Source organism: Indicator indicator, chromosome 8, assembly GCF_027791375.1.
Source record: "Indicator indicator isolate 239-I01 chromosome 8, UM_Iind_1.1, whole genome shotgun sequence".
NCBI classification, from domain to species: Eukaryota; Metazoa; Chordata; class Aves; order Piciformes; family Indicatoridae; genus Indicator; species Indicator indicator.
The window spans coordinates 34,928,917-34,950,941 of NC_072017.1; the positions used below are offsets into that span (position 1 = coordinate 34,928,917).

General features: G+C 41.0%; 1 protein-coding gene across 1 annotated transcript; it reads right to left on the minus strand.

The window, feature by feature from the left end:
• Window positions 1-232: 232 nt before the first annotated feature.
• On the minus strand, window positions 233-15,829 carry SLC9B2 (solute carrier family 9 member B2). The gene is made up of 11 exons (XM_054382928.1): window positions 15,737-15,829; window positions 13,996-14,179; window positions 12,112-12,282; window positions 9,411-9,553; window positions 7,137-7,264; window positions 6,066-6,241; window positions 5,431-5,537; window positions 4,173-4,322; window positions 1,706-1,814; window positions 1,379-1,515; window positions 233-472 (listed from the first exon to the last, which is right to left on the minus strand). The coding sequence occupies exons 1-11, from the start codon at window positions 15,827-15,829 to the stop codon at window positions 233-235; spliced, it is 1,638 nt and encodes a 545-aa protein (XP_054238903.1).
• Window positions 15,830-22,025: the final 6,196 nt, after the last annotated feature.

The following is a 22,025-nucleotide window of genomic DNA, read 5'->3' on the forward strand; positions in this document are numbered from 1 at the left end:
GATGCTAACTTCTCAGTGACTCACTGCCTGGCCAGCCTGTTCATCGTATGTTCAGTTCTTTCATCTTTTAAGGCACCATCAACACAGGAAAATATTTTATGCAACTCCCACAGGGTTGATATAAAAATAGCAGACAAAGCTGACGCTTGTTTTGGTCCCCCCCAGAAAGATTACAGACATGCTGTGTTTACTCAGCAGAAGTGTAAGGACCACATTCCTGTAGGTGTCTGTCTTATGAAGCATCACAGGCCTCTGCCTGTTCTCCTGCCTCAGCACCTTCCTCATCCTCCTTGCTATTTGTCTGAGCCTTCTGCAAAAGTCTGGGCCCTGCCAAGCCAATAACCAGGGCTCCAATTGGAGCGGTGATCAAGATAGCCAGGAAAGCTACTGTCAGTACATCCATTCCATACTTTTCTAGTTGCTCATCCTGATGTCTTCTTGCTGTATCCAGGGCAAGGGAACCTATTGCAGCCTGCAGGGTAGAAAACATTGCAGTGAAGTAGGTGAAAAAGGGACTAATCATCAGTCAATATTTAACATATATTTGACATTTTTAGTACATTCAACCCATTCATTTCTAGGCAGCACACAGAAAAGTAATCACACCCATGAGAACAATTTTCTATTAGTTTAAAGAAATTTATTTGGGTGGTCCCCTCCTGGCAGCTAAGGACATCGCTTAGCTGCCATCATTCCCACATTCTGGAGGATGTGTGATTAATTAAATGGGTAGGTATATTGTGTCCTGCAGATATTAAAATGGCACACTTTGAGAATGTATCCTGGCAACAGTCAACTAGTAGAAGCTTCTGAAAATTTAGTTCGCAAATCTTTCAATTTCAATTCTTTCAATTCTTGTTGGTTCTGAGTGTTAACTTTAGTTTGCAAGTAATCATGCTACTGAAGCAAAGTCTAAATGACTTAAAGATCACTGAATTAGAAGGAATACAGCCAGCTGGAGGATTCTCTAGCAACATGGCTGTCAGACTAGTCCTTGCCAAAATGCCCACCAACTGAATATCCATTCTGAGCCTCTGGTGTGACTGTCTCTACAGAACTTCATGTGTAAGACAGAAACACTTTTACCTTTGTTTAGAGAGTCCTCAGAATCTGTACACTGCAGTAGCTTAGAAATAGTTGAACTTCCTACGATCTAAGTACAATTCACTGTCATTATTAAGAGTATAACCCAGAATGCAAGCAAAACCGCTTCACATAGAAGACTGAGTGCATTTTGCAATCAGACCTAGGGTGATTTAGAACATGAGCTGCTGTTACTGAGCCTCATTCTCTCCTTGTTTACTGCTGTGCTAGTTATGAGAAGCTTTGCTGCAACAGTAGATTGAGCCTGAAATGAAAGCGATGTTGGACTGTTTACCTGGACAGTGGCTTTGGGAATCCATGCCAATGAGATGAATACTTTCTCCTTGAAATTAAACCCAGCAAAACACACCATCAGGAACGTTGCTGTGATTCGCACAACTAGGGCAATGCCTAATGTGGCCACACAGAGTCCTGCAACAAAGAAACTACTCAGTGCTTTTGTGCATAGGTGCCTGATGGAAATAAGCCTCCTAAAACTGTAGTTTTATAGTTGTTTTTTGGAGTTTTTTTGATCATTTGCAGCCTGCTTTGCTTTATGTATCTTCATAGAGAGTCTTTGGAAGCCAGAAATGAAAGTTTGGTAATTAGCGAATGATCTTACCAACAGTTTCAGGCCTAAGAGACGTAACTGATACTTCTGCTCCAATTAAACCAAAAAGGAAAGGCTGAAAGATATTCCATGCAACTGCAATAATTTTTTCTACTTCCCTCTGCAAGGAAAACAAGAATAATCTGTAAATTCATAAAAATATGGCCAAGTAGACACAACATTTAATCAGTCAAAGGACAAAGTAAAAATGTATCATAAAGATTGTCCAGAATTGCTCCTTATTCTTTGACCTAGTACTAAATGATTCAAAATCAGTTACACACCTTTTAAAGGTCAGAGTGTGTCTAGCTCTGCTGGTAAATAAATGCTTGCTATCTCAAGGAGAGAAATAAAATTCACTGATTTGAACAGAAACAGCAGTTTGCAGAGAAGAGAAAGAAAAGAAAGCATAGTTGATTTTCAGTATTTAGGAAGATGCGATTTGAACAGTTTTGCCATGAAGTTTCTGAGCCTTTGGGAACTACATGCTTAAATGCATTCTCCCATTTGTATCTAAGCAGAGTCAGACCCTCAAAAGTTTCAGTCATGACCTAATTCCACTTGCGCTGCACTCAGAGACCTGGCTCCGTGTGAGCAAAATGAGACCGAGGAGATCTGCAGTCCTACATTAGTAAAAAATGTTGAAGTTTTCAATGTGAAGCACTATATGAGGGCAAAGTCATCTTTTCTCCTTGTGTTTGAAATTTACGCCTAAAAACTTTCCTAAAAAATCTGTGGCGCGGATAAAACAGGAATCTACTGCTTATGTGAAAAGGTACATATAGCATCTCTAATAGCACTTCTTTTTTAATTAAGTGGGTTCTACAGTGTTCCTTGTTCTCTGTGGTCAGGATTTGCTGAGTGACTTCCACCAGGGAGAGCAGGAGGCCATGGCCTTTGAAAAGGTCTGCAGGAAAACCTTGGTAATATGCAGACATCTTTCATATGAGGAGCAGCTGAGGAAGCTGGGGTTGTTTAGCCTGGAGAAGAGAAGACTAAAGGGAGATCTTATTGCTGTCTACAACTGCCTGAAAGGAGGGTGTAGTGAGGCTGCTGTTGGTCTCTTCTCCCAAGTAACTAGCAACAGAACGAGAGGAAATGGATTTAAGTTGTGCCAGGAGAGGTTTAGACTGGATATTGGGAAAAACATCTTTACTGAGAGAGTGGCGAGGTGTTGGAACAGGCTGCCCATGGAGGTGGTGGAGTTGCCATTCCTGGAGGTGTTCCAGAAGCTGCAGATGGGGGGCTTCATGATACGGTTTAGTGGTTGTGGTAGCTGGGTTACAGTTGGACTTGATGGTCTTAAAAGGACGTTTCCAGGCTTAGTGATTCTGTGTGCTATTCTGTCTCTGACTGTATGTGATTAAAAAAGAGCTAAAGCATTTGAAGCCAATATCGTTAAGGCCAAAAAGCTTCATTCACTGCTCAAAAGAATTTTAAGCATTTATAGATTTGATAAACCCTTTAAAGGTTCTTGCTTCTGAGATGATTGAAAAGCTTTAAAATAGCTTTAACTACTTAATGGACATTATATCTGATAAGTGCCAAGATGAGATTTTCCTTCTAAAATTGGACAGCAACTTAATCCACTAAATAGAAACCATGGTTTCTTATTTGTCGTTTTAACAAACCTTGAGATCTTACTAAAGTCAGTGTCTAGAGGGGGATAATAAAGTGGTCTGTGCTCTTTCTGATCCCCTTTCCTTTCTCTTTTTCTTCCCTTGTCCTATGGCATGTCACAAGGCTACAGCTGTGGAGAGAAAGATGCCCTTAAAACATTGTGTTGATGGTTTCAAGCAAAAGAGGCAGTGAATCATGCCCAGGTACAGGAACGTAACAGGGCAGCAAGAGTAAGAGGAAGCAGGCTTAGTGGCTAAGAGAAAGTGACTAAAAGCCAGTCTTTTGTACTGGTTTTGTATGGCTTTGTATCACCATTTACTGTGGGAATTCTGCTCTCTGATTTATCCAGAATACACTCACTGGGATTTGGGAAAGATGAAAGATGACTAATTCCTATTTTCCATTTCACTCCCCTAAAACTACAAGGAATAAAACCTCAGGGTTTTCAGGCCAAGTGCATAACTCTATCTTGGACACCTTTGTAAATCTTACCCTAAAGTGACTGTGCAAGGTTGCAGATACTCAGAGCTGGAACATTAAGCTTTGGATTCCTAGCTGAATGCCTTGACAACTAAAATCTCCTTTACATGGTTTAAGATACCTTAAGAAAAGCTTGTGAGCAATTCCTTGTCAGTATGTTAGGCTTTCTATCAATATGCATTCAGAGACATGGTAGCTTTCTGTGTGCTAAATGTTAGTCTTCCAAAATAAACGTAGAATGTTGCAGTTTTTTTAGTCCATACACCCCCTAGAACTTCATAAATGCCACATTTCTACTCCTGACAGAAATTCAAACTCCTGCCACACTGTAGATTCACAGGAGTTTTAGTATGTTGTGCTTCATTACGTAAACACTCACCTTTTCATCAGACCATCCCACACCTGCCACAAAAGCTAACACTAACGTGCAGAGCCCTCCTGATCCAGGGAAGCCAAAGTAGATGCTGCCAAAAACAGCAAACATGGACAGCCCAAGTATAAAATATGATCTCTTCCATGCCAGAGAAGCCTGTGGAGAAGAGACAAACAAAAAAAAAAAGTAAATTTATTTTAGAAATGGAGGAAAAAGATTCCTTCTGTTTATCTTGAAAAGAACAATGTGGAAAAAAAAATTGCCATTAGCCATTGTGAAAGAATCAAAGCTTTCAAATGAGACTTGGAACTGCTCTGTTGATTTCAGGGCATTTTTTGGACATTCATTCCTAAAAAATTGAAATTTTGGAAGTTTCAATATTTTTGTATTACAAGGAACATGGTGCTCTTTCTACAGCCCTACTTCAACTCTGCAGAAAGATTTTCTACCTGCACAGTCAAATCCAAGGAACAGTTCACCTATAGAGGGGTGAAATCCTTGCCACTAGACAAGTCAACCAAACGTTTGCTAGAGGCAATCTAGTGTTATTTGATCAAGTCTCACAGCAGACAGTTAACATCTGTGACATTATTCCTCATTTGTATTCATCTTTTTAGCTCCTGTATGGCACTTCTTAGTTTTTTTTGAATAATAGAAAAATGTGTCCACTGAAGGCAATGGATGCTTTGAAAACTGACTTCAGTAGTCCAGAACATCCCTACTTTCTTCCACAATTTTCTGTTCACTGACTTGCACCTTGATAGTAAATTCATCTACCGCTTTCTATAATCTTAATTTTTACTGAAAGTACCACATGCTAGTGCTAATGATATGCATGATCACTTAAAGCCTGCAATCTTTCCACTTGTTTCTTATCTTATGACTACTGGAAACATCTTGTAGAAGTAAATGTGTCGCATATCAACCTGATGATTATTTGACTATCTGAAATGGGTATTAGACCCTTCTTGCTTCACATGTGGACATTTCCACCGCCTTCAGTGAGAGCAGTATGATGAGTCTGTGTTCCAAACTCTGTGTAAGGAAGGACTATGAAATCATCCATGGTTATTGTTGTAGTAAACAGGCAATCACCTATAAAACACATCCTCACTCGATAGGCTTTGCAACCTGGAAGCTGTTTGTGTTGTACACAGCGTTCCCCCAAAACACATAAATCTTGGAAATTAATAACTTAAGAACATTATCCATTAGCAAAGAATCTCTATTTTGTAAGATCTTTTTTTTTTAATTGGGTTTTTACCTGATCATGGCTTGGGAAATACCGAACAAACATTCCCAGAATTCCCCCAGCTGCTATGCCAACAGCAACCTCCAGCACACCACGAAGCACATTGTACCAAGTAGAACCTATCTGGCCGAAGAAAAATGGGTTCAGTAAGCTACACACAGACCCTTCCTACACAAACCACATGGTAGACTTATGAGGGTAATTCCAGGACAGTGTCTGCTTTAAATTACTTGGAGGCAAAGGGACTCAGGAGAGAACCTATGGGCCTGAAAGTATTGAATTATGCAAGTTTCTCTCTGTGAAAGCTCATGCCAAGAAAGTGTGCCAGAGAAGTCAGAGAAAGCACCACTGCAAGAACATTGCCAAACCCAGGGAAATTTGAAAGCATTATGTGGGGCATGGAGGAACCAGACGGCAGCTAATGGAGCGGGGGAAAAACATTCCCTGAAAGCTGTTGTGAACCACAACTCAGAGCAGACAACGTTGCAGCAGAACTTTTGATCATGGGTAACTTCCCTCTCAATGTTGAAGTCCATACATTGTCATACGTGTCATTAAGTTGCAAACTAGTAAATCATAACAGAGCACATATTCTTCAAAAGATCAGTTTGTTCTGGATTTCACCACATACAGATTAACCAGCATACCGGAAGAGAAAGCCATCCCAAGGCAAGTGTTGAAGCCTGTAATAGCCAGAATGTCATCAATACTGCCAGCTGCCATTAGCAAAGTTGGGACACCTTTCTCCACCCCATATCCCCCAGCTTGTAAAATCAGCATTGAAGGAACCACCACAGCAGGGGAGACTGCACCTAGAACAAAACTGAAAACACAAGTTCAGCCTCTTTTAAAAAGAAAACTCTGAACAAAGATCTTCAAAAATTCTGACCCCAAGTCTTCATAAATAACAAGATCTTTACCTCAGGTATTGCCCTTACCTTTCCCTGCTAATTAAAAGCAGTGATATTTCTATGCAGATTTGCAATCAGCTCTTACTTCCTGCCCAACTCAACAGCAGTGTTGCTGCAGGCCCAGGGCCTGTCCAGGTGCTCATATGCAGGGCAGCTGGGCTGGTCACCTAGACAAAGCCAGCTAATTGCCTTGCAGGGTCCACAGCCTGAGACTTCAGACCACACTGAAGGCCAGTTATGCTCCCTCATATATGACTTGATCGTCCTATTTAGGAACCTGGTTTAGACATGCTTACAACTCAGTAGCCCAGTTCCTTCGCAAAAATCAGTGTGTGGCAGAGAAGTTCATCCATCTTGCTGCAGTATATGGGTCTGGACCAAATTCACCAGTATAGATACAAGTAGATGGAAAAGGTTTCCTCTTCAAGGACAATACTCCAGAATATAACATGCCATATCTTAATTCCAGCATGAAGATGCTCCAAACTTTGGTTTTTTGTTCATTAAAGTCCCCAGTGTTGTGATTGAAGACTCAGGGACTGCACCATCCTCCTTCCTTCAAGTGCTCAGATCACAAACAGAGAAGAGTAATGATGCAAGTATTCCTCCACAGCCTGGAAATGTGACCTTTAAATTATCCACTGAGCCAGACATGAATGGTAAGCAAACAACCACAGGGGCAAGCACAGCTTCCTAGCTCACATTAAGCTGAGGTCTCTGGCACAGAGAACGAGCTGCACTTGGATCATTTAACTGTAGCATGAAAATAGGCACCTTTGTCCCAGAGGAGAAAAGAGAGTACGTTACCCTAATATAAATCCCCATTGCCATGGCAAATGCATGAACAAGTAGGCAAGAACAGCAGCTGTGCATGTTTCTGAGAGGCACGGTCCAAAGGAAAGCCGTAAACAGACTGCTTTGAGCTTCTTAAGCGCCTGCAACAGAACAGTACATTCAAACATTAGTATCAGTACTCTTAGCTTCATAGAAGAGAAACACATTTCTGATCTGATACCATTTATCAAAAGAAGCCCAGAGTACAGCTTTATGTGACCTAAGCCAGAGACACGATTAAAATAACAACTGGATTTGGTTATAAATTTTCAAGTGTGACAGTGAAAGCCACTGAATCTAAGTTTGAAAAGGTTCCTGCATATCACAGGAAGGATTGGCAGAAAATTCTGTTTGGCTTCTTGTGCAGAGTAAACAATGTGAGAGGCTAGACTAGCTAGGATCCATTTGAAAAGTGCACCCTCAACACAGCTAAGTTACCCGCAGTTACTTCATGCCATTTGCTTCATCCACAAGAGATTTTGCTATCATGCTACAAGTTGCATGAGCACCCCCAAAAAATTATCCAAAATCTATGAACAAATCCTGAAAAGTTGGAGAACTACATAAACTTGGCACAAGGAGCCAAGCATCTCTTTCAGCTGTCTCTCACTTGATATCCAGAGCAGATTACTTTCCATTTGGCTCAGCAACTTCAATTACTCCTCTAAAACAGTACTTACTTGTAATGACTGCCTTTAACAGTCACCAACATGACTCTGGCAGGACCATTTTGACATGGGAAAGCAAATAAATCAATCAATGAGTTGCATTTTTTTACCAGCTCATTTTATGCTAGCGTAATTAGTGCTGAGAATCACCAGAGCAACTGACATTTTTATCTCCACAGCTTCAATTACATGAGGAACAACTGTAACTACAACAAAGCATTGCTACACGGAGTCCAAATGACAGTTTTGATTGCCACATGCAAATCAAAAAAAAAAGAAGGGAAAACAAAAAGAGTCAAAGATGAAGTTCCTTTGGCAAAAGAAGTTGTCATGGAATGGAAAGAAAAGAAGTGTCACAAAACTGGACATCCAAGCTGTGTGTAGCAACAGACAGTCCATGCTCATACAAGTTCCAGTCTTAGGAAAAAAAAAATACTATAATCTAGGCATTTTTCAATAATGACAAAACCCTATTTTCCTAATTATCTGAAGAGCTGGCAACTGAACTAGCTGTACTTGACCTAAGTTTTAATGTAAACTTTAAGCAGCCCCATAAACTTCAATAAACAGAGGCCAATATAGTACAGCTTTATTTCAGCTAGTTGATTTTCATCAAGCAACACCTCACCTTCATTCATTTATGAGGATCAGAATCACAGAACATTAGAGGGTAGAAGGGACCTCCAGAGATCATCAAATCCAAACCCCCATGCAGGATCACCTAGGGTAGTCTGCACAGGAATGCATCCAGGTGGGTTTTGAAAGTCTTCAGAGAAGGAGACTCCACAACCTCTCTGGGCAGCCTGTTCCAGTGCTCTGTCACCCTCACTGTAAAGAAGTTTCTCTTCACATTGAGGTGGAACCTTCTATGTTCAAGTTTGTATACATTGTTCCTTGTCTTACTGGTGTGCACCACTGAAAAGAGCTTGGCCCCCCTCCACTTGACACCCACCCCTCAGATGTTCATAGACGTTAATCAGATCCCCTCTCAGTCTTCTCAACAGCTCCAGGAACATTATGTTTCATAGAGTGCTCACTATTCTTTTGTTCACAGGAGTGTTAGAGGGACTCATCTTTTCAATTAACGTATTTGCATTAAAATGTAAACAAACAAAAGTAAAAAAAGACAGAAAGGTTTGGATTTTTTGGTTGGTTGAGATCTCTTGATTTGTGTCAACACAGGCAAGAACATTCTCTTCCACGGACTTGGGATCCCTTTCACGACTTGTTTCAGGGTGAACTGACAGGAAGCATAAACTCTTCCTGACAGACCATGATGCAGAACATGTCCTCAAGAGTTTCTGCTCACAAAAGTGAGGAAATTTTTTTAAGGCAAGGAGGAATGTAGTCATAAAATCAGTTTTCTTCAAGTATTCTTTTGATTGCTTGTCTTACTCTACAAGCCCAACTGCCAATATTAATGTACACATGATGATACAATAGAAAATATGCTTTCTGTAATGACCTAATTTGCAAATCCTCTAAGACTGAGCAATTTAATATTTTTAACTGAACCTGTTGTTCAAATGTTTTTGAGGGCTGTTGTATACTGTGCCACACACAATGGCTGGTGCCTTACCTTTGGATCCAGGCCAAGTCCTGCTCGGGTCAAGATGATGGAGAGAGCAATATTCCTCAGTGCTGCAGACCAGCGTAGGTTTATCTGGACAATGTCACTAACAAATGGGGTGTTACGGATTAGGAAACCAGCAAGAAGCATCCCTGAAATGAAAGAAAATAAGCTCCCATCATACGATTTGTATTTGTATTGCTGGATAAAAGCTTGCATAGCATTCTCAAAAGCAGGCATGAGAGACAAAGGAACACTTCAGGTTCTGAATCGTTAGCCATATTTCAACAATGGAGACTGAGGCATGGAAAGAGAGAAACGTGCTTAAAGCAATGAAAGTAGCTTTAAGAACACACCAAGTCAGCAATGAATAAATCTGTGTGATGCTGACACAGTTTTAGTGTGAGTCAACCAAATTCAGCTTTATTCACTAGGTGCAGATCATACTTTCCATAAGCAAAGATGCTCCTGCATCCTTTAATGATGTTTTTCCTTGTTAGTAACATGAAAGGAAGAATATGGTCTCATATTGCATATGTTCCTCAGAAGGTGGAAATTATTGGCAGGGCAGCTTGGACTCAGTCTCCAAAGATTCCTTCCAACCTCTACCATTCTGCGATTCTGTGTAATTAAAAATCCTCTTGGGTGTAAGAAATGCAGGTATCACAGGAACCATAATGCTGACTTCATGTCATTGGGGAATATAACCTTAAACATCTAACCATGGACTCACTTAGACATGTTAGAATGCACTGGCAGTAGAACTCCTGTGCAGAGAGGGAAAAGAGGGGCAAAAAAAAAAAAATCAGGAAGTTGGTCTTATCCACTGTTTGAGCTACCTGCAAGATCCAGCCTTTGGCAAATATTAGCAAAACCATCTAATCAGAGACTTTTCTGCAAAGCTACCAGAACTGTAGTTCTGGAAGGATACAGAAAAGCAGAGGAAAGGCTGGCTTTTTATCTGCAGAGATTCGTTGCAGGTATTGATTCAAAGATACATTTTTGTGGCATAAGTTTACGTTAGGAAATCAAAAAAGGCAAAAACCAAAAACCAAGCTGGTTTGGTCCCAGCTTGGTGTGAGCCTTGGCCCTGCAATACACTGAACTTTCAGACATCGTTCTTGCCACCAGCTCCCAGGAAAAAAAAAAAGTGGCATAATTAATCTGTGGTACCTCATGGCAATTCTATCAGGCCAGCAGAACTGTCACATGCTCTTTGCAATGTTTGCCTGAGGTCCAACTCACTGCAGATACCCTGATCTAGAAATCTACTTAACAAAACAAAAAACTCCATCTCAAAGGATATCTTGACAGGGCCACAGAGATGATCAGAGGGCTGAGGCACCTCTCTTGTGAAGACAGCTGAAAGAATTGGGGCTCTTCAGCCTGGAGAGGGCTCTGGGGAGACTTTATAGAGGCATTTCAATACCTGAACGGGAGCTTCAGGAAGGCTGGGGAAGGACTGTTTAGAAGGGCTTGTAGCAATACGACAAAGGGCAATGGTTTGAAACCGGAGCAGGGTAGATTTAGGCTGGACATAAGGAAGAAGTTCTTTACAATGGGAGCAGTAAAATACTGGAGCAGGTTGCCCAGGGATGTGGTTGAGACCCTGGAGTCCCTGGAGACATTTAAGATCAAATTTGATGTGGTCCTGGGCAGCCTGATCTTATTGGAGGTATCCCTGCTCACTGCAGGGGGATTGGACAAGATGACTTTTGAGGATCCCTTCCAACCCAATGCAATCTGTGAATCTGTGAATGGTGCCTGCTGCAGAAACCTCTCTGAATTGTATGCCTAAAATATACCATATGACTATAGTAGTAGTAGCAATTTCACTCTTTTTTTCCCCAGACAGAAGCCCACTATAAGGTGCTGAAGTGCTCAGTCATCCACATTACAGTCACCTGCATTTAGCACAAGTGGATTACAGGCATGTAAGAGTATAAGATTCTTATTTTTAATGTAGAAAAGAGTATTCAAAGGCATTGTCTGTTTCTGCTGACTCACATATTTCTCCAGTTTTTCTCAAAGGCCGGGGATCTGAACAATGAACTCTGTCCTAACCAACTCAACAGACATGTGCTGTCATGCTTAAGTTTCTGTTGTTCAGTATTACCTGTCTGACAAGCAGATTCATGCTCAACTCCTAACTTTCAGATACAGAAGGAGAATTCAAATGGTCAGAAACTTTATTTCTTTTTAAAGGGAGGTGTTTACTCACAAAGACACCCTGTGTATTAGATTCTGTGTTCATATTATTGCAGGCATGCAGGCTATATGCAAAACTTCCCTCCCTCTCATTTGATTTTTTTTCTAGCTTGTGAAATTAAGCAGTGCAAGAATGCAAATTAATTACTAAAACAGGAAGTATAGATTAATATCACCTGTTTGGTGATATTAAACCCAAATTTTAAGTAACTCTGCAACTTCAGAAGGGGCTGAAGTACAATAACCTTTGAATCTGTAGGTATACAGTTCTCTGGCCCCTAAAGAATAAAGATCCTTAGTAACATCCAAGCAGTTTCACCTGAACAACTTTAGGGAATTTTGCATCTTCTCAGTGAGGACCAGATAGAAGTCACTTGGAAAAGCTACAGGTTGAGTGTGATACAGTTGGTTTCTCCCCAGTCCAGACATACCCAGCATGTAGATACTACTTGACAGTTTAAACACAAATACGCAGGGAAAAAAAGAAGGAAGGATATCTTACCCAGAAGAGCAGGGAGAGGGGGCAGTGCTCCTATTTTAACGAATCCAAAAATTTTGCCTCCAATGACAGCAAAAAAATAAAGAAACAGAATTCCAAAGAGATTTCCACCTGGAAGACACTCAGTACCAGTAATGGACCAAACCACAGCCCAGACCAGGACCACAATTGCAACTGGAACAAAAGAAGAAACATTAATCATCTCTCAGTGCTAACTTTGTTTGCTATCAGATCACATTTAGTTTCTACTAATGAAAAAGGCACCACGACTTTCAGAAATAAAATCAGCTTAAAAATCAGTTTAATCATAACAATGTGTTTAATCTTTGATACTCTCTAAACTGAAGATCTGATTTTGTAGGTAAAGTACTTCAAAAAATGGTTACTGGAACATCACTGGCGACCAAAAAGTACTAAGTGAACACTGGGACAATGTGGAAAGCACTTAGTAGGTCCCAAACTCAAAGACTTTCACTTGCTTATCTCTTATTTGCTTATCTTCTTCATCTACTTCAGAACTGCAGTAAGAACCTACTGCTGTACAACCTGCTATATATTCAAGCTAATGACTGCAGCCCCAGCCTAATTTTTTAAAGAATTTAAGTATACTGTTTAGGCTGTATGTGCCTGTGCAAGACATTGCTGTGGGATAAATAATCTGAAGAAGGGCAAGTCTCTGGACAGCCCAAAATAGCACAGATACTTCCCTTTATACAGCAACCAAAGAGAAATAACACATGGGGAAAGAAAATCCTGAAAACATTACAAGTGAAAATATTGTAAGATGTGAAAATATTATACAGACTCCCAAATCTGTTCAACAAGAACAGGCACGCATAGATACAAAAATAGAATAGTGAAGGAAAACGAAAACTGTGTTGAATAAATCCCTCTTCTCATATCACAAGGAAATGCATTGCATTTTCAAACAGGATTTTTCATAATCTGATTTGATGCTGACAGGTGTCAAAGGAAGGACCAGCAGGTTTCCAAACATAAAAGCCTAAGAATCCCAAGTGAGAGAATGGAGGCTGTGGAAGCAGTCAGGAGCCACAAGAAGTGTCTTTTCTTACGAATAATCACAATCACAGAAAACATCTGATTGGAAGAGACCTCAAAGATTATCCAGGCCAAGCTTTGATCCAGCACTGATGGGTCAATACCAAACCATGTCCCTAAGCGTCAGGTCCACACACTGCTTAAACGTCCCAGGGACAGTGACTCCATCACTGCCCTAAGCAGACCATTCCAATGTTTGAGAATCCTCTCTGTGAAGAAATATTTCATAGCATCCAGCCTAAATCTCCCCTGGTGCAGCTTGAAACCATTTGCTCTAGTCCTGTCATTTGACACCAAGGAGCCAGGTCAGCCAGGCATCCTCTTCTGTGAGCCTTTACTCTAGGACAAATCTTGAATAAAATGGGTCAGTTTGTATTAGGATTCTTGGCATTGTAAGCCTGGGATATTAAGGAACAAAAGAAGGTATCACTGCAAAGTCTCATCTTTGTTGCCTCAATTCAACAAAAAGCCATTAGGGCTCCAGTGTGCCAAGATTACCACTGTATTTATAATTATCTCAATACTCTCACACCAAAATGAGATGAGAATTAGATCATCTTTATTCTGATTAAAACAATTTGCAATGCAAAAACACACCTACCATATTCAACATAGAAAAGAGGATAGTGAAACAAACTCTACATTCAGATCTTTGTTTCAGCTCTTTTTTTCCCCCCTCTACTAAAACACCAAAGCAAAACTGGGATAGGTAAACCACAGCTATTTCCTTTTGTTACTTTCATGGACAAGGTAAAGATATCATCACATCTGGAGAAATGAGTAGTTCAGTTGCCATTTCTTGTTTTAGCAGAGCTCTTTCTTACATACCATTTGTTACTGTTTGGGCCAATAAACCCTGTGGAGGACAGGCACATATTTGCCTCCATGTTCTGGCAGGTGTTGAAGACCCTGCTGTTGGTTCTGGAGGTTGCTGAACAGAGTGATTCAACAGAGCAGTTTCTTCTGTTTGTATATTCCCATCAGTACCTTTGGCCTCTACTGATGTTCCCTCCTGAATGAAAACAACAAGATGCTTTCAGAAGTGGCCCTGTATACCTTTAAATAGAATATAAGACCTGAAATCAACTGTAAAGCAGTAGATCCACACTGTCTACAGGAGACTACGTTAACTAAGCAATTGCTGTAGGAATGGTCCAGCTTTGCAGTATATTTGGGATTTTGGGTTATGTACTTCTCCACATGGCACAAAGAACATAACCAATATGCAGGTATGGGAGACTGCAGGATATTTGCCTTTTTATCTGCAACTGAAAGGCCTCCTCTCCCCACACAAATAGCACCTGTTCAGCAAGAATATCAGCATATTTGATGGAGAAACAATATTGACAGGTCAGGTTCAGCTTATCTTGTATGCAAAATATTCATTAGTATTTCCTACAATTTGATAAGGTTCTGCTTCCAGACTGGATTTCACAATACACTTAGTGATTAGCATCATCTTTAATACAATGCCTAAATAACTTCTGTTGCAAAGCCTTGAACCAAAACATCAAAACTTGCTTATGATTAGACAAAATTTAAAGAATCAGAGCATCTGGTCAGTGCAAGCATTACTCACATGATCCATTGCTAGAAGGCTCAAGCTGATAAGTCAAGTTAGAAATGAAGAAATACTACCCTGGGAGTCATCTCCTTGAAGAATGGTTGTTCTTTGAAGCTATTCTCTTATACTGATTCGTCTACTTATCCATATTCATAGCCAAAGCACTCTTTGACCATTTTTGGATATGTGCCTCACTTTATTTTAGGGTCCTTATTTTTGACTACTTAATCATCTGCTTCCCTTATGATTATTCACCTTCATGTCAGCTGTCATAGCATAGACATGGAATTCTTGCCTATACTGTGGTTTGGCCCTTAGCCAGTAACAGTTCCACATTTCCAATTATTTTTTGTCTCTCCTGTCTCTCTTGCCCTTACTCAGAGTCACAGTTGGAACACAAATCTTGTGAGCTTTCAGCATGAAGGTACTTGTTTATCTGCCTTGTGAGTCTGTGGTCACCAGCTATCCATGTGTATCAAGATACACCATACAGTATTTATCTTTACATTCTGCTTACTCTAAAGTGCCTTATATCAAGAATTCTTGGATCTACTGCAAATCTTTTTAAACACCATAGACATTTCCAAGAACATTGAAACTAATGCATATAGAAAGTTAAAACTTCAGCAATTTATATTTTTTTCTTAACTAAGGAAAGGAAGACATACATGAATGACTTTCAGCATGTGGAGTGACAGAGACAATTTGAAAGCAAAGAACTAATCTTAAGCGCACCTAATTCTCTTCCATAACAGGTTATAAAACATACACTAGTGTCTTTTTCCACTTCCAGCTGAAATAGCAACCACTGATTTCCAACAACCCAATATATAACAAACTTTTAAAAAAACATGAATGTCTGCTAATTGTAGGAAATTCCCACTGAGGTTTCTCTTCATATTCCCTTCAGACATAGGGATTTTAAGAGCTATAGAAAGAAAAAGGAGAGGGAAAAGGAGGGTCCTTCTCTATCTAAAATTGTACTTTAAGATCCTAATTAATTACCTCACTTTGCTCACGCATGGGAATCATCCCATTTCTGTCACATACTGTTGGCTCAGAATCTTCATTATCATTTAGAATATCTTCCTTTACCATTGTTGCAAACCTAAGAAAAGCAATAAAGATGGAAAAGTTAGAAAAAATGAAGTAATGCTGTTTTCCAGATAGAAGACTTCTCAGAGATGTTGTCTCATTCCCACAGATCCAATGAAAAAACACCCTCAAAGCCCACTTTGGAATTTAATGGAGTTTGTATGCCTGTGTGTGCTACACCGAAGACCAAGACATAGAAATTAACATAATTAGGGCTGAAGCACCTTCCCAAAGGGGACAGGCTGAGAGAGTCGGGGCTGTTCAGCCTGGAGAAAAGGTGGCTTTGGGGAGACCTCATAGCAGCCTTCTAGTACCTGAAGCAAGCCAGGCAGGCACTTCTTGTAGTGACAGGATGAGAGGGAATGTATTGAAGCTTGGAATTAGGAAGGAATTCTTTACAGTGAGGGTGGTGAAACACTAGAATAGGTTGCACAGGGAGGTCATGGATGCCCCCTCCCTGGAGGTGTTCAAGGCCAGGTTGGATGAGGCCTTGAGGAACTCGGTCTAGTGGAAGGTGTCCTTGCCCATGGCAGGGGAGTTGGGACTAGATGATCTTTAACGTCTCTTCCAACCCAAACCATGGTATGAATTCATGGATTCCTAAGAACAGCATTAAGCTTACAAAGTCAGGCACTAAAAAACGTGTTAAAAATCTGAGTTTTAAAATCACAGCGATCTGTGATAACCTGTTAATGCCTCCTTAAAACTATGGCTTTTACATATATATATACACACACACACACACACACACATATATATACACACACACATATGTATGCATACACTTTTCTTCTTCCTATTTGTGCCTGCAATCAGCACAAGATAAAGGTTCTTTCTGTCAACACTACTTACCAGCACCATTAATTCTTAAAGTATCACAGGCACCGTGTGCATGGCAGAGCAAGCCATCATGCCATGAAGCTAAGAAGAGCAACTACAGTTTCTAAAGCATACACCTAAGGGGACACACTTTCCCTAACACACACCTGACAAGGTGCAGCTTGATTGTCAGAAGAACTTTTAACAGCGTGGGTCCGTTAGACATCACTGTTCACAAACACATTGACTGCATATCTAAGAAAGAGAAGATGCCTGTTTGAATAACGACCTGGACCATGCACAACTTGCACTCTATATTCACACAGGCTGATGCAGATGGCTCTTGTTCAGTATTTCTATCCCATATTTCTGACAGGGGGAAATAAGGTTTGAGTTGCTTGTGAGTTTGTCATTGTGCTTACTCAGTCTAACCGTTCCACTTCTTGTCCCCTAGATGCTAACAAGACATATGGCATTGTACTGTTCTGTTTGTCAGAAATTTTGTGCAAATATTTACTCCAGTTTCACAAGTCTGAGCCAGCAAGACTTGCATGCACATATCTGAAGACAAGGCTTGGTGGTGTTCTTTCCTATTACAGCACAGGTGTACATATAGGTATAGAGAAGATGTTGAAGCTTGGCCAGCTCAACCAGGGATCGTCCCAGCAGCACTCATCCTACCCAATCCCTGAACCTGATGAAATCCATCTGCGGGTCCTGAGGGAACTGGTGGATGAAGCTGCTAAACTACTTTCACTCATATTTGAAAAGACACAGCAATCTAGTAAAGTTCCCACTGACTGGAAAAATAAAAACATAACCCTCATTTTCAAAAAGACAAAAAAGGAAGACCTGGGAAACTACAGCCTCACCTCTGTGCCTGGCAAGATGATGGAGCAAAACCTCCTGTAAACTCTGCTAAGGCACGTGAAAAACAAGAAGGTGATTTGGTGGCAGCCAAAGGGGAATTCCCTGGGATTTTCCCCAGGGAAAATCATGCCTGATAAATTTCTTGGCCTTTTATGATAGGATAATGGCATTGATAGGCAAGGGAAGAGCAACATGGGTGGTTTTGGCTCTGATACGAAACAGGCTTCAGACACAGCCAAGGCATAGAGGAAGAATAGAGAACCACAGCAAACGCTTTCAGTGTGTTCCAAGGTAGCAGTTTTGCTTTCTTTCCTCTTTATTCAAACTCTATCACTCTTCTATCTTTTTTCATTCCTACTGGTGGAACCAAATAGTTATGGTCTCAAAGTTCAGTAAGTGATACTTCAGTTTGGGTTTGGTTGTTTTGTAGTCCTAGGATTGTGGCTTTCATTGATGCTGGGAATACACAAATGCAAGTCTACTAATTGGAATAGAAAGCATAAGCAACCTAGTAGTGTCTCACTCCTCCTCTTCACTGACTACTTCTCCAGGACATACACGCTTAATTTTGTAATTCTGAAAGGGGTGCATGAGGGTAAGGGACAGAAGGATGTTACTCTCCATCCAGCTTTGTGCCAGCAACATCCCAGTTCTTGGGGCCATGTAGTTGCTGACATGACAGGTGTTAATACTTTGAGAAACTCAAGTTCAGCTTACAACAGCTTCAGCTCTGGAATGCATTATGCACAGTAGCATACAGGAAAGAACTTTTTGACTAAGGAAGGAGATGGGCTGTTCTGCCTAGCAGGAATGGTCTGAAGGTGTGAATGAGGAGTCTGATAGTGGATATACTGTCCTCAGCCTGTTTTGTAACAGGTCTGCACCCTGTCAGGTTCTTGATATGATTGCTTTCAATAGTTAACAATAAGACCAAAGGGAATCATTAAGTTTACTCATAGCAGGGTGCGGTGTTTGGGGTTTTTGTTGTTGTTTTGGGGTTTGGCTTTGGTTGAGTTCATGGGTTCTCTTAGGTGGGGGCATTTTTAGTTGCTGTTTGGGTTTTGTAATGGGTTTGGTTTTTAAACTTCACCCCTTCTACAAACAAAATCAGTGATTGAGAAATCATGGAGCAGAAATCATACCACAGAGTTAAGGCCTGTACCATGGAAAGCAGCCAGTAACAGACTTACTTCAGTACATCCTAGTAAAATATACTTTCCTTATTTTCAAGAAAGAGGTTTTTATTATAGGTTTTTATCAGATCCTCTCAATTAACTTGATTTTAATTGGTAGGAAGAAAGAGAGGGAGAACTGAAGAGATAACTGACAGGGGCACCTGTGCATGCCCGTATTAAGAGGTCTGGTGACTGTCAACATTCTCCTTTGCACACACACAATGCAGAAAAGAATACAAATACACCACCACCACCACTGCCAGAGCAACTAACATTCAGAAATCCCAACCCCACAACCCAGAAAACACCCTCAACCCATCCCCCATATACCACCATCCACAAAGATGTAACTAAACGCAGATGCAACCTCCTCCCTGCCTGCTCCTGCAGCTTCCTGTCTGCAAAGCCAGCTACCCGCTCCCCATGTTACCACTCCTGCTGCAGGAGATGGAGATAAAACAAGACAGAGGAGCAGAACACCTACCTGAGGAACGGGCAGGACCAGCGAGAAAGAACCTGCTGGCTGTGCAGCCTCTCTCTCTCACAGCTTCCCTCAGCAGGGAGCCGGCCAGGAGATAATCCCCTCCCAGCGAGCAGCGACGGCTCCGTGCCAGCTCTGGCTCCTCCTCCCGCGCTGTGCTCCTAATGCCACGCAGCCTCTCCTCTAAACGGCACAGCTTCACTAGACCAGAAACAAAAACCTCAGCCTACATCTTGGGAAGACCGAAGGGGCTTCGCAGATGTTTTCGTGCCTTGGCACTGTGAATAGGTCACTGCTGGCAGGAGCTTGGACAGGCGTGGCTATGATTATCAGATGTCAAAGAAGAGTCAGGTTGGTTTGGGCAACGGACCAGCACCGAGCCCCCGGCATTTGGAATGACGAGGGATGAGAATGAAGTAGATGTGTGCCTCTGCTTCCCCCATCATTTCATTGCAACCGGTACACATGGAAAAGGTTGCTTTTTATACTGCTTTTCCCGTGGCCCGGGGAAGAGACATGGGGAAGCTACACACAATCCTCTTAGACTCCAGCATTACAATTGAAGGTTAGGTGCAAAGAAAGGGCAAGGATCTCTAGCTTCTGCTCTAGGTGCATGCTGAAGAACTGCACTGGAACAGGCAGGAGAATTTAAAAAAAAAAAAAAAATCAAAAAGCCCCAAACTTGTATATTTGTGGTGTTCTAATCAAGACATTTCTACTTGTTAAGGAAGAATCAAGTGTGTCCACCTCTGTAAGTACACTTGAGGGAATGAGGCAGACCTCTATCAGCCTCATTTTGCAAGCTGCACTGGGTGCATGTGAAAACAGATTCAAATGCAACATGTTGCTACACTGGTTCCTAGTAGCATTACACAGCATTAAGATGACCACAAGCCTCAGACAAAAAACAAAAGCATTGTTTTTTTAATCAGATTACATTTTCTAGAAGGAACCCTTCCTCCACCACAACAGAACAGTTTGACCTAGAATCTGAAAGGTCAAAAAAACCTCTTTATATTATCACTGGGATGGAAGGAAAACAAAGAAAATTACCCAGTTCCATTGAAAACAGCCCAGGGAATTAAGAGGTCACAAGAGTATTAAGAAACATTCTCCTTGAATAATTCCATCAAGTCTGCTGGAAAACCTCAAGACAGAAGACATTCAGAGTTGCAGCTGTTAACATACCCATGAAAAGTATTAGTAATAAGGCAAGAGACAGCAAATTTTGCCTTGTTTTGTTGTTCTAGTCCACCAGCTTCTCAGACTACCACTGAAAAATCCGTATCTCTGTGTTTTTAGAGCAATGCAAAAGTAGATGGTGTCTCCTTTGATAAAAAAAGGAAGTAATTTCTGAGTAGTACCTGTATAGTACAATCACCAGCAACCTTAGACATGTTAACTAATAAAGTTCAATATGCCATAAGTACAATGAATTCTCTCTCAGATTCTGAATGCACAGTAGAAGTTTTGCATTTTAGGGCAGTAGGGAGATTCCCTTTTCAAGGTAAGCCTTCTACACCTGCTGCAGAGGAAGGAATTTGGCCTTTATATTAAACCCTGAAACCACTGAAACAGTATCCTGCCAGCCTGAACTTCTAAGACTTGAATTTAGGTCAGTGAACATAGATGGGGGTGTTTCAGGTAACTTGAGATTTCTGCCTCTCCTTTTGCTTGTGCCAGAAGTCAAATGTATTGATGAAGATCCACTTGTGTACTGGAAATGCTTCTCCCGTGTATACCCTTCTCCATGCCTGTCAAAGTGATGCCCTTGCATAGTGCTTCCTGAATGTGGAAGGAGTTAAAAAACCCAAACAAAACAGTAATGATACTTCCAAGATCATTTCAAGAGTGATTTATACCATTAATAGAACAGCTCTGGTCTCTGTTTCTCCCACTAGGATCTCTTTTGTACTGGGCTGATGTACTCTTTTAAATAGACTAAAAGTACATGGAAGCACAGAATCAACCAGGTTGGAAAAGACCTCCAAGATCACTAAGTCCAACCAATCACCCAGCCCTATCTAATCAACTAAACCATGGCCCTAAGTGCCTCATCCTTCTTAAACACCTCGAGGGGCACTGACCCCACCATCTCTATGCTCTTTACATGCCATAAGCTGTAGTCTTAATCATTAGAGCAGACTCTTCATCATTTCTGCATCAGCGTCTCTAGTGGTTATATGCTTAAATAATCACACCCCGCCGTCAAACTCCACAAAGTGGTCCTACTGCTTGTAATAGTCATCTGTTGCCCTGCCTTTTGCACTACTGCTTTTCCAGATTCCCACCAGAATTGCCTGAGTTGCCCAGGATCTGGTAAACAGACGTTGCAGTTGCACAACCCAGCTGTAGATGTACACCGACTCTTCGCTGTACATGCAGAAGTCTAATGCGCCCACACACTGTGTATCTATGGTGTTAACTGTCTTGCACTGCCAACTTTAGATCTGTAAGTGTTGTCAGGCTTGGGATGTTTTCTTTTCAACAATTTCAGACTTTTTTTTTCTCTGGCTATTACAATTCTAAAACATTTCACTAACAGAAGTACAGAGGAGAACAGACATAGTTTGAAATTTGCAAAGCAGAATGTGCTTTCAAGTACAATTTGCAACTAGTATGCTCTCTAATGTAAAAACATTTATTACCAGTAACAATGATTCAAACATTCCAAATCTTCAAATCTGATATTATTTCTGCCTTCTTCTGTTTTAACCACACTTCGTTCAGAATCAGTTTTTGGCTGATTTAATGGTAGTCACTCTGGATAGTCTGTCAATGCTAGTAGGAAGTCTAATAGTGAATTTTTAGCTACCAAGTAATTTGCAGGACGAGAATAAAAGTCACACTGATT

Bases quoted from the DNA above. Each gene is read 5' to 3' on its own strand.
- SLC9B2 (XM_054382928.1), bottom strand. From the start codon at position 15,829: ATGGTAAAGGAAGATATTCTAAATGATAATGAAGATTCTGAGCCAACA. The intron at 9,554-12,111 runs GTAAGATATCCT...CTTTCATTTCAG, and splicing joins CCCTCTCCCTGCTCTTCTGG to GGATGCTTCTTGCTGGTTTC. The intron at 7,265-9,410 runs GTAAGGCACCAG...GTTCTGTTGCAG, and splicing joins GACTTGGCCTGGATCCAAAG to GCGCTTAAGAAGCTCAAAGC.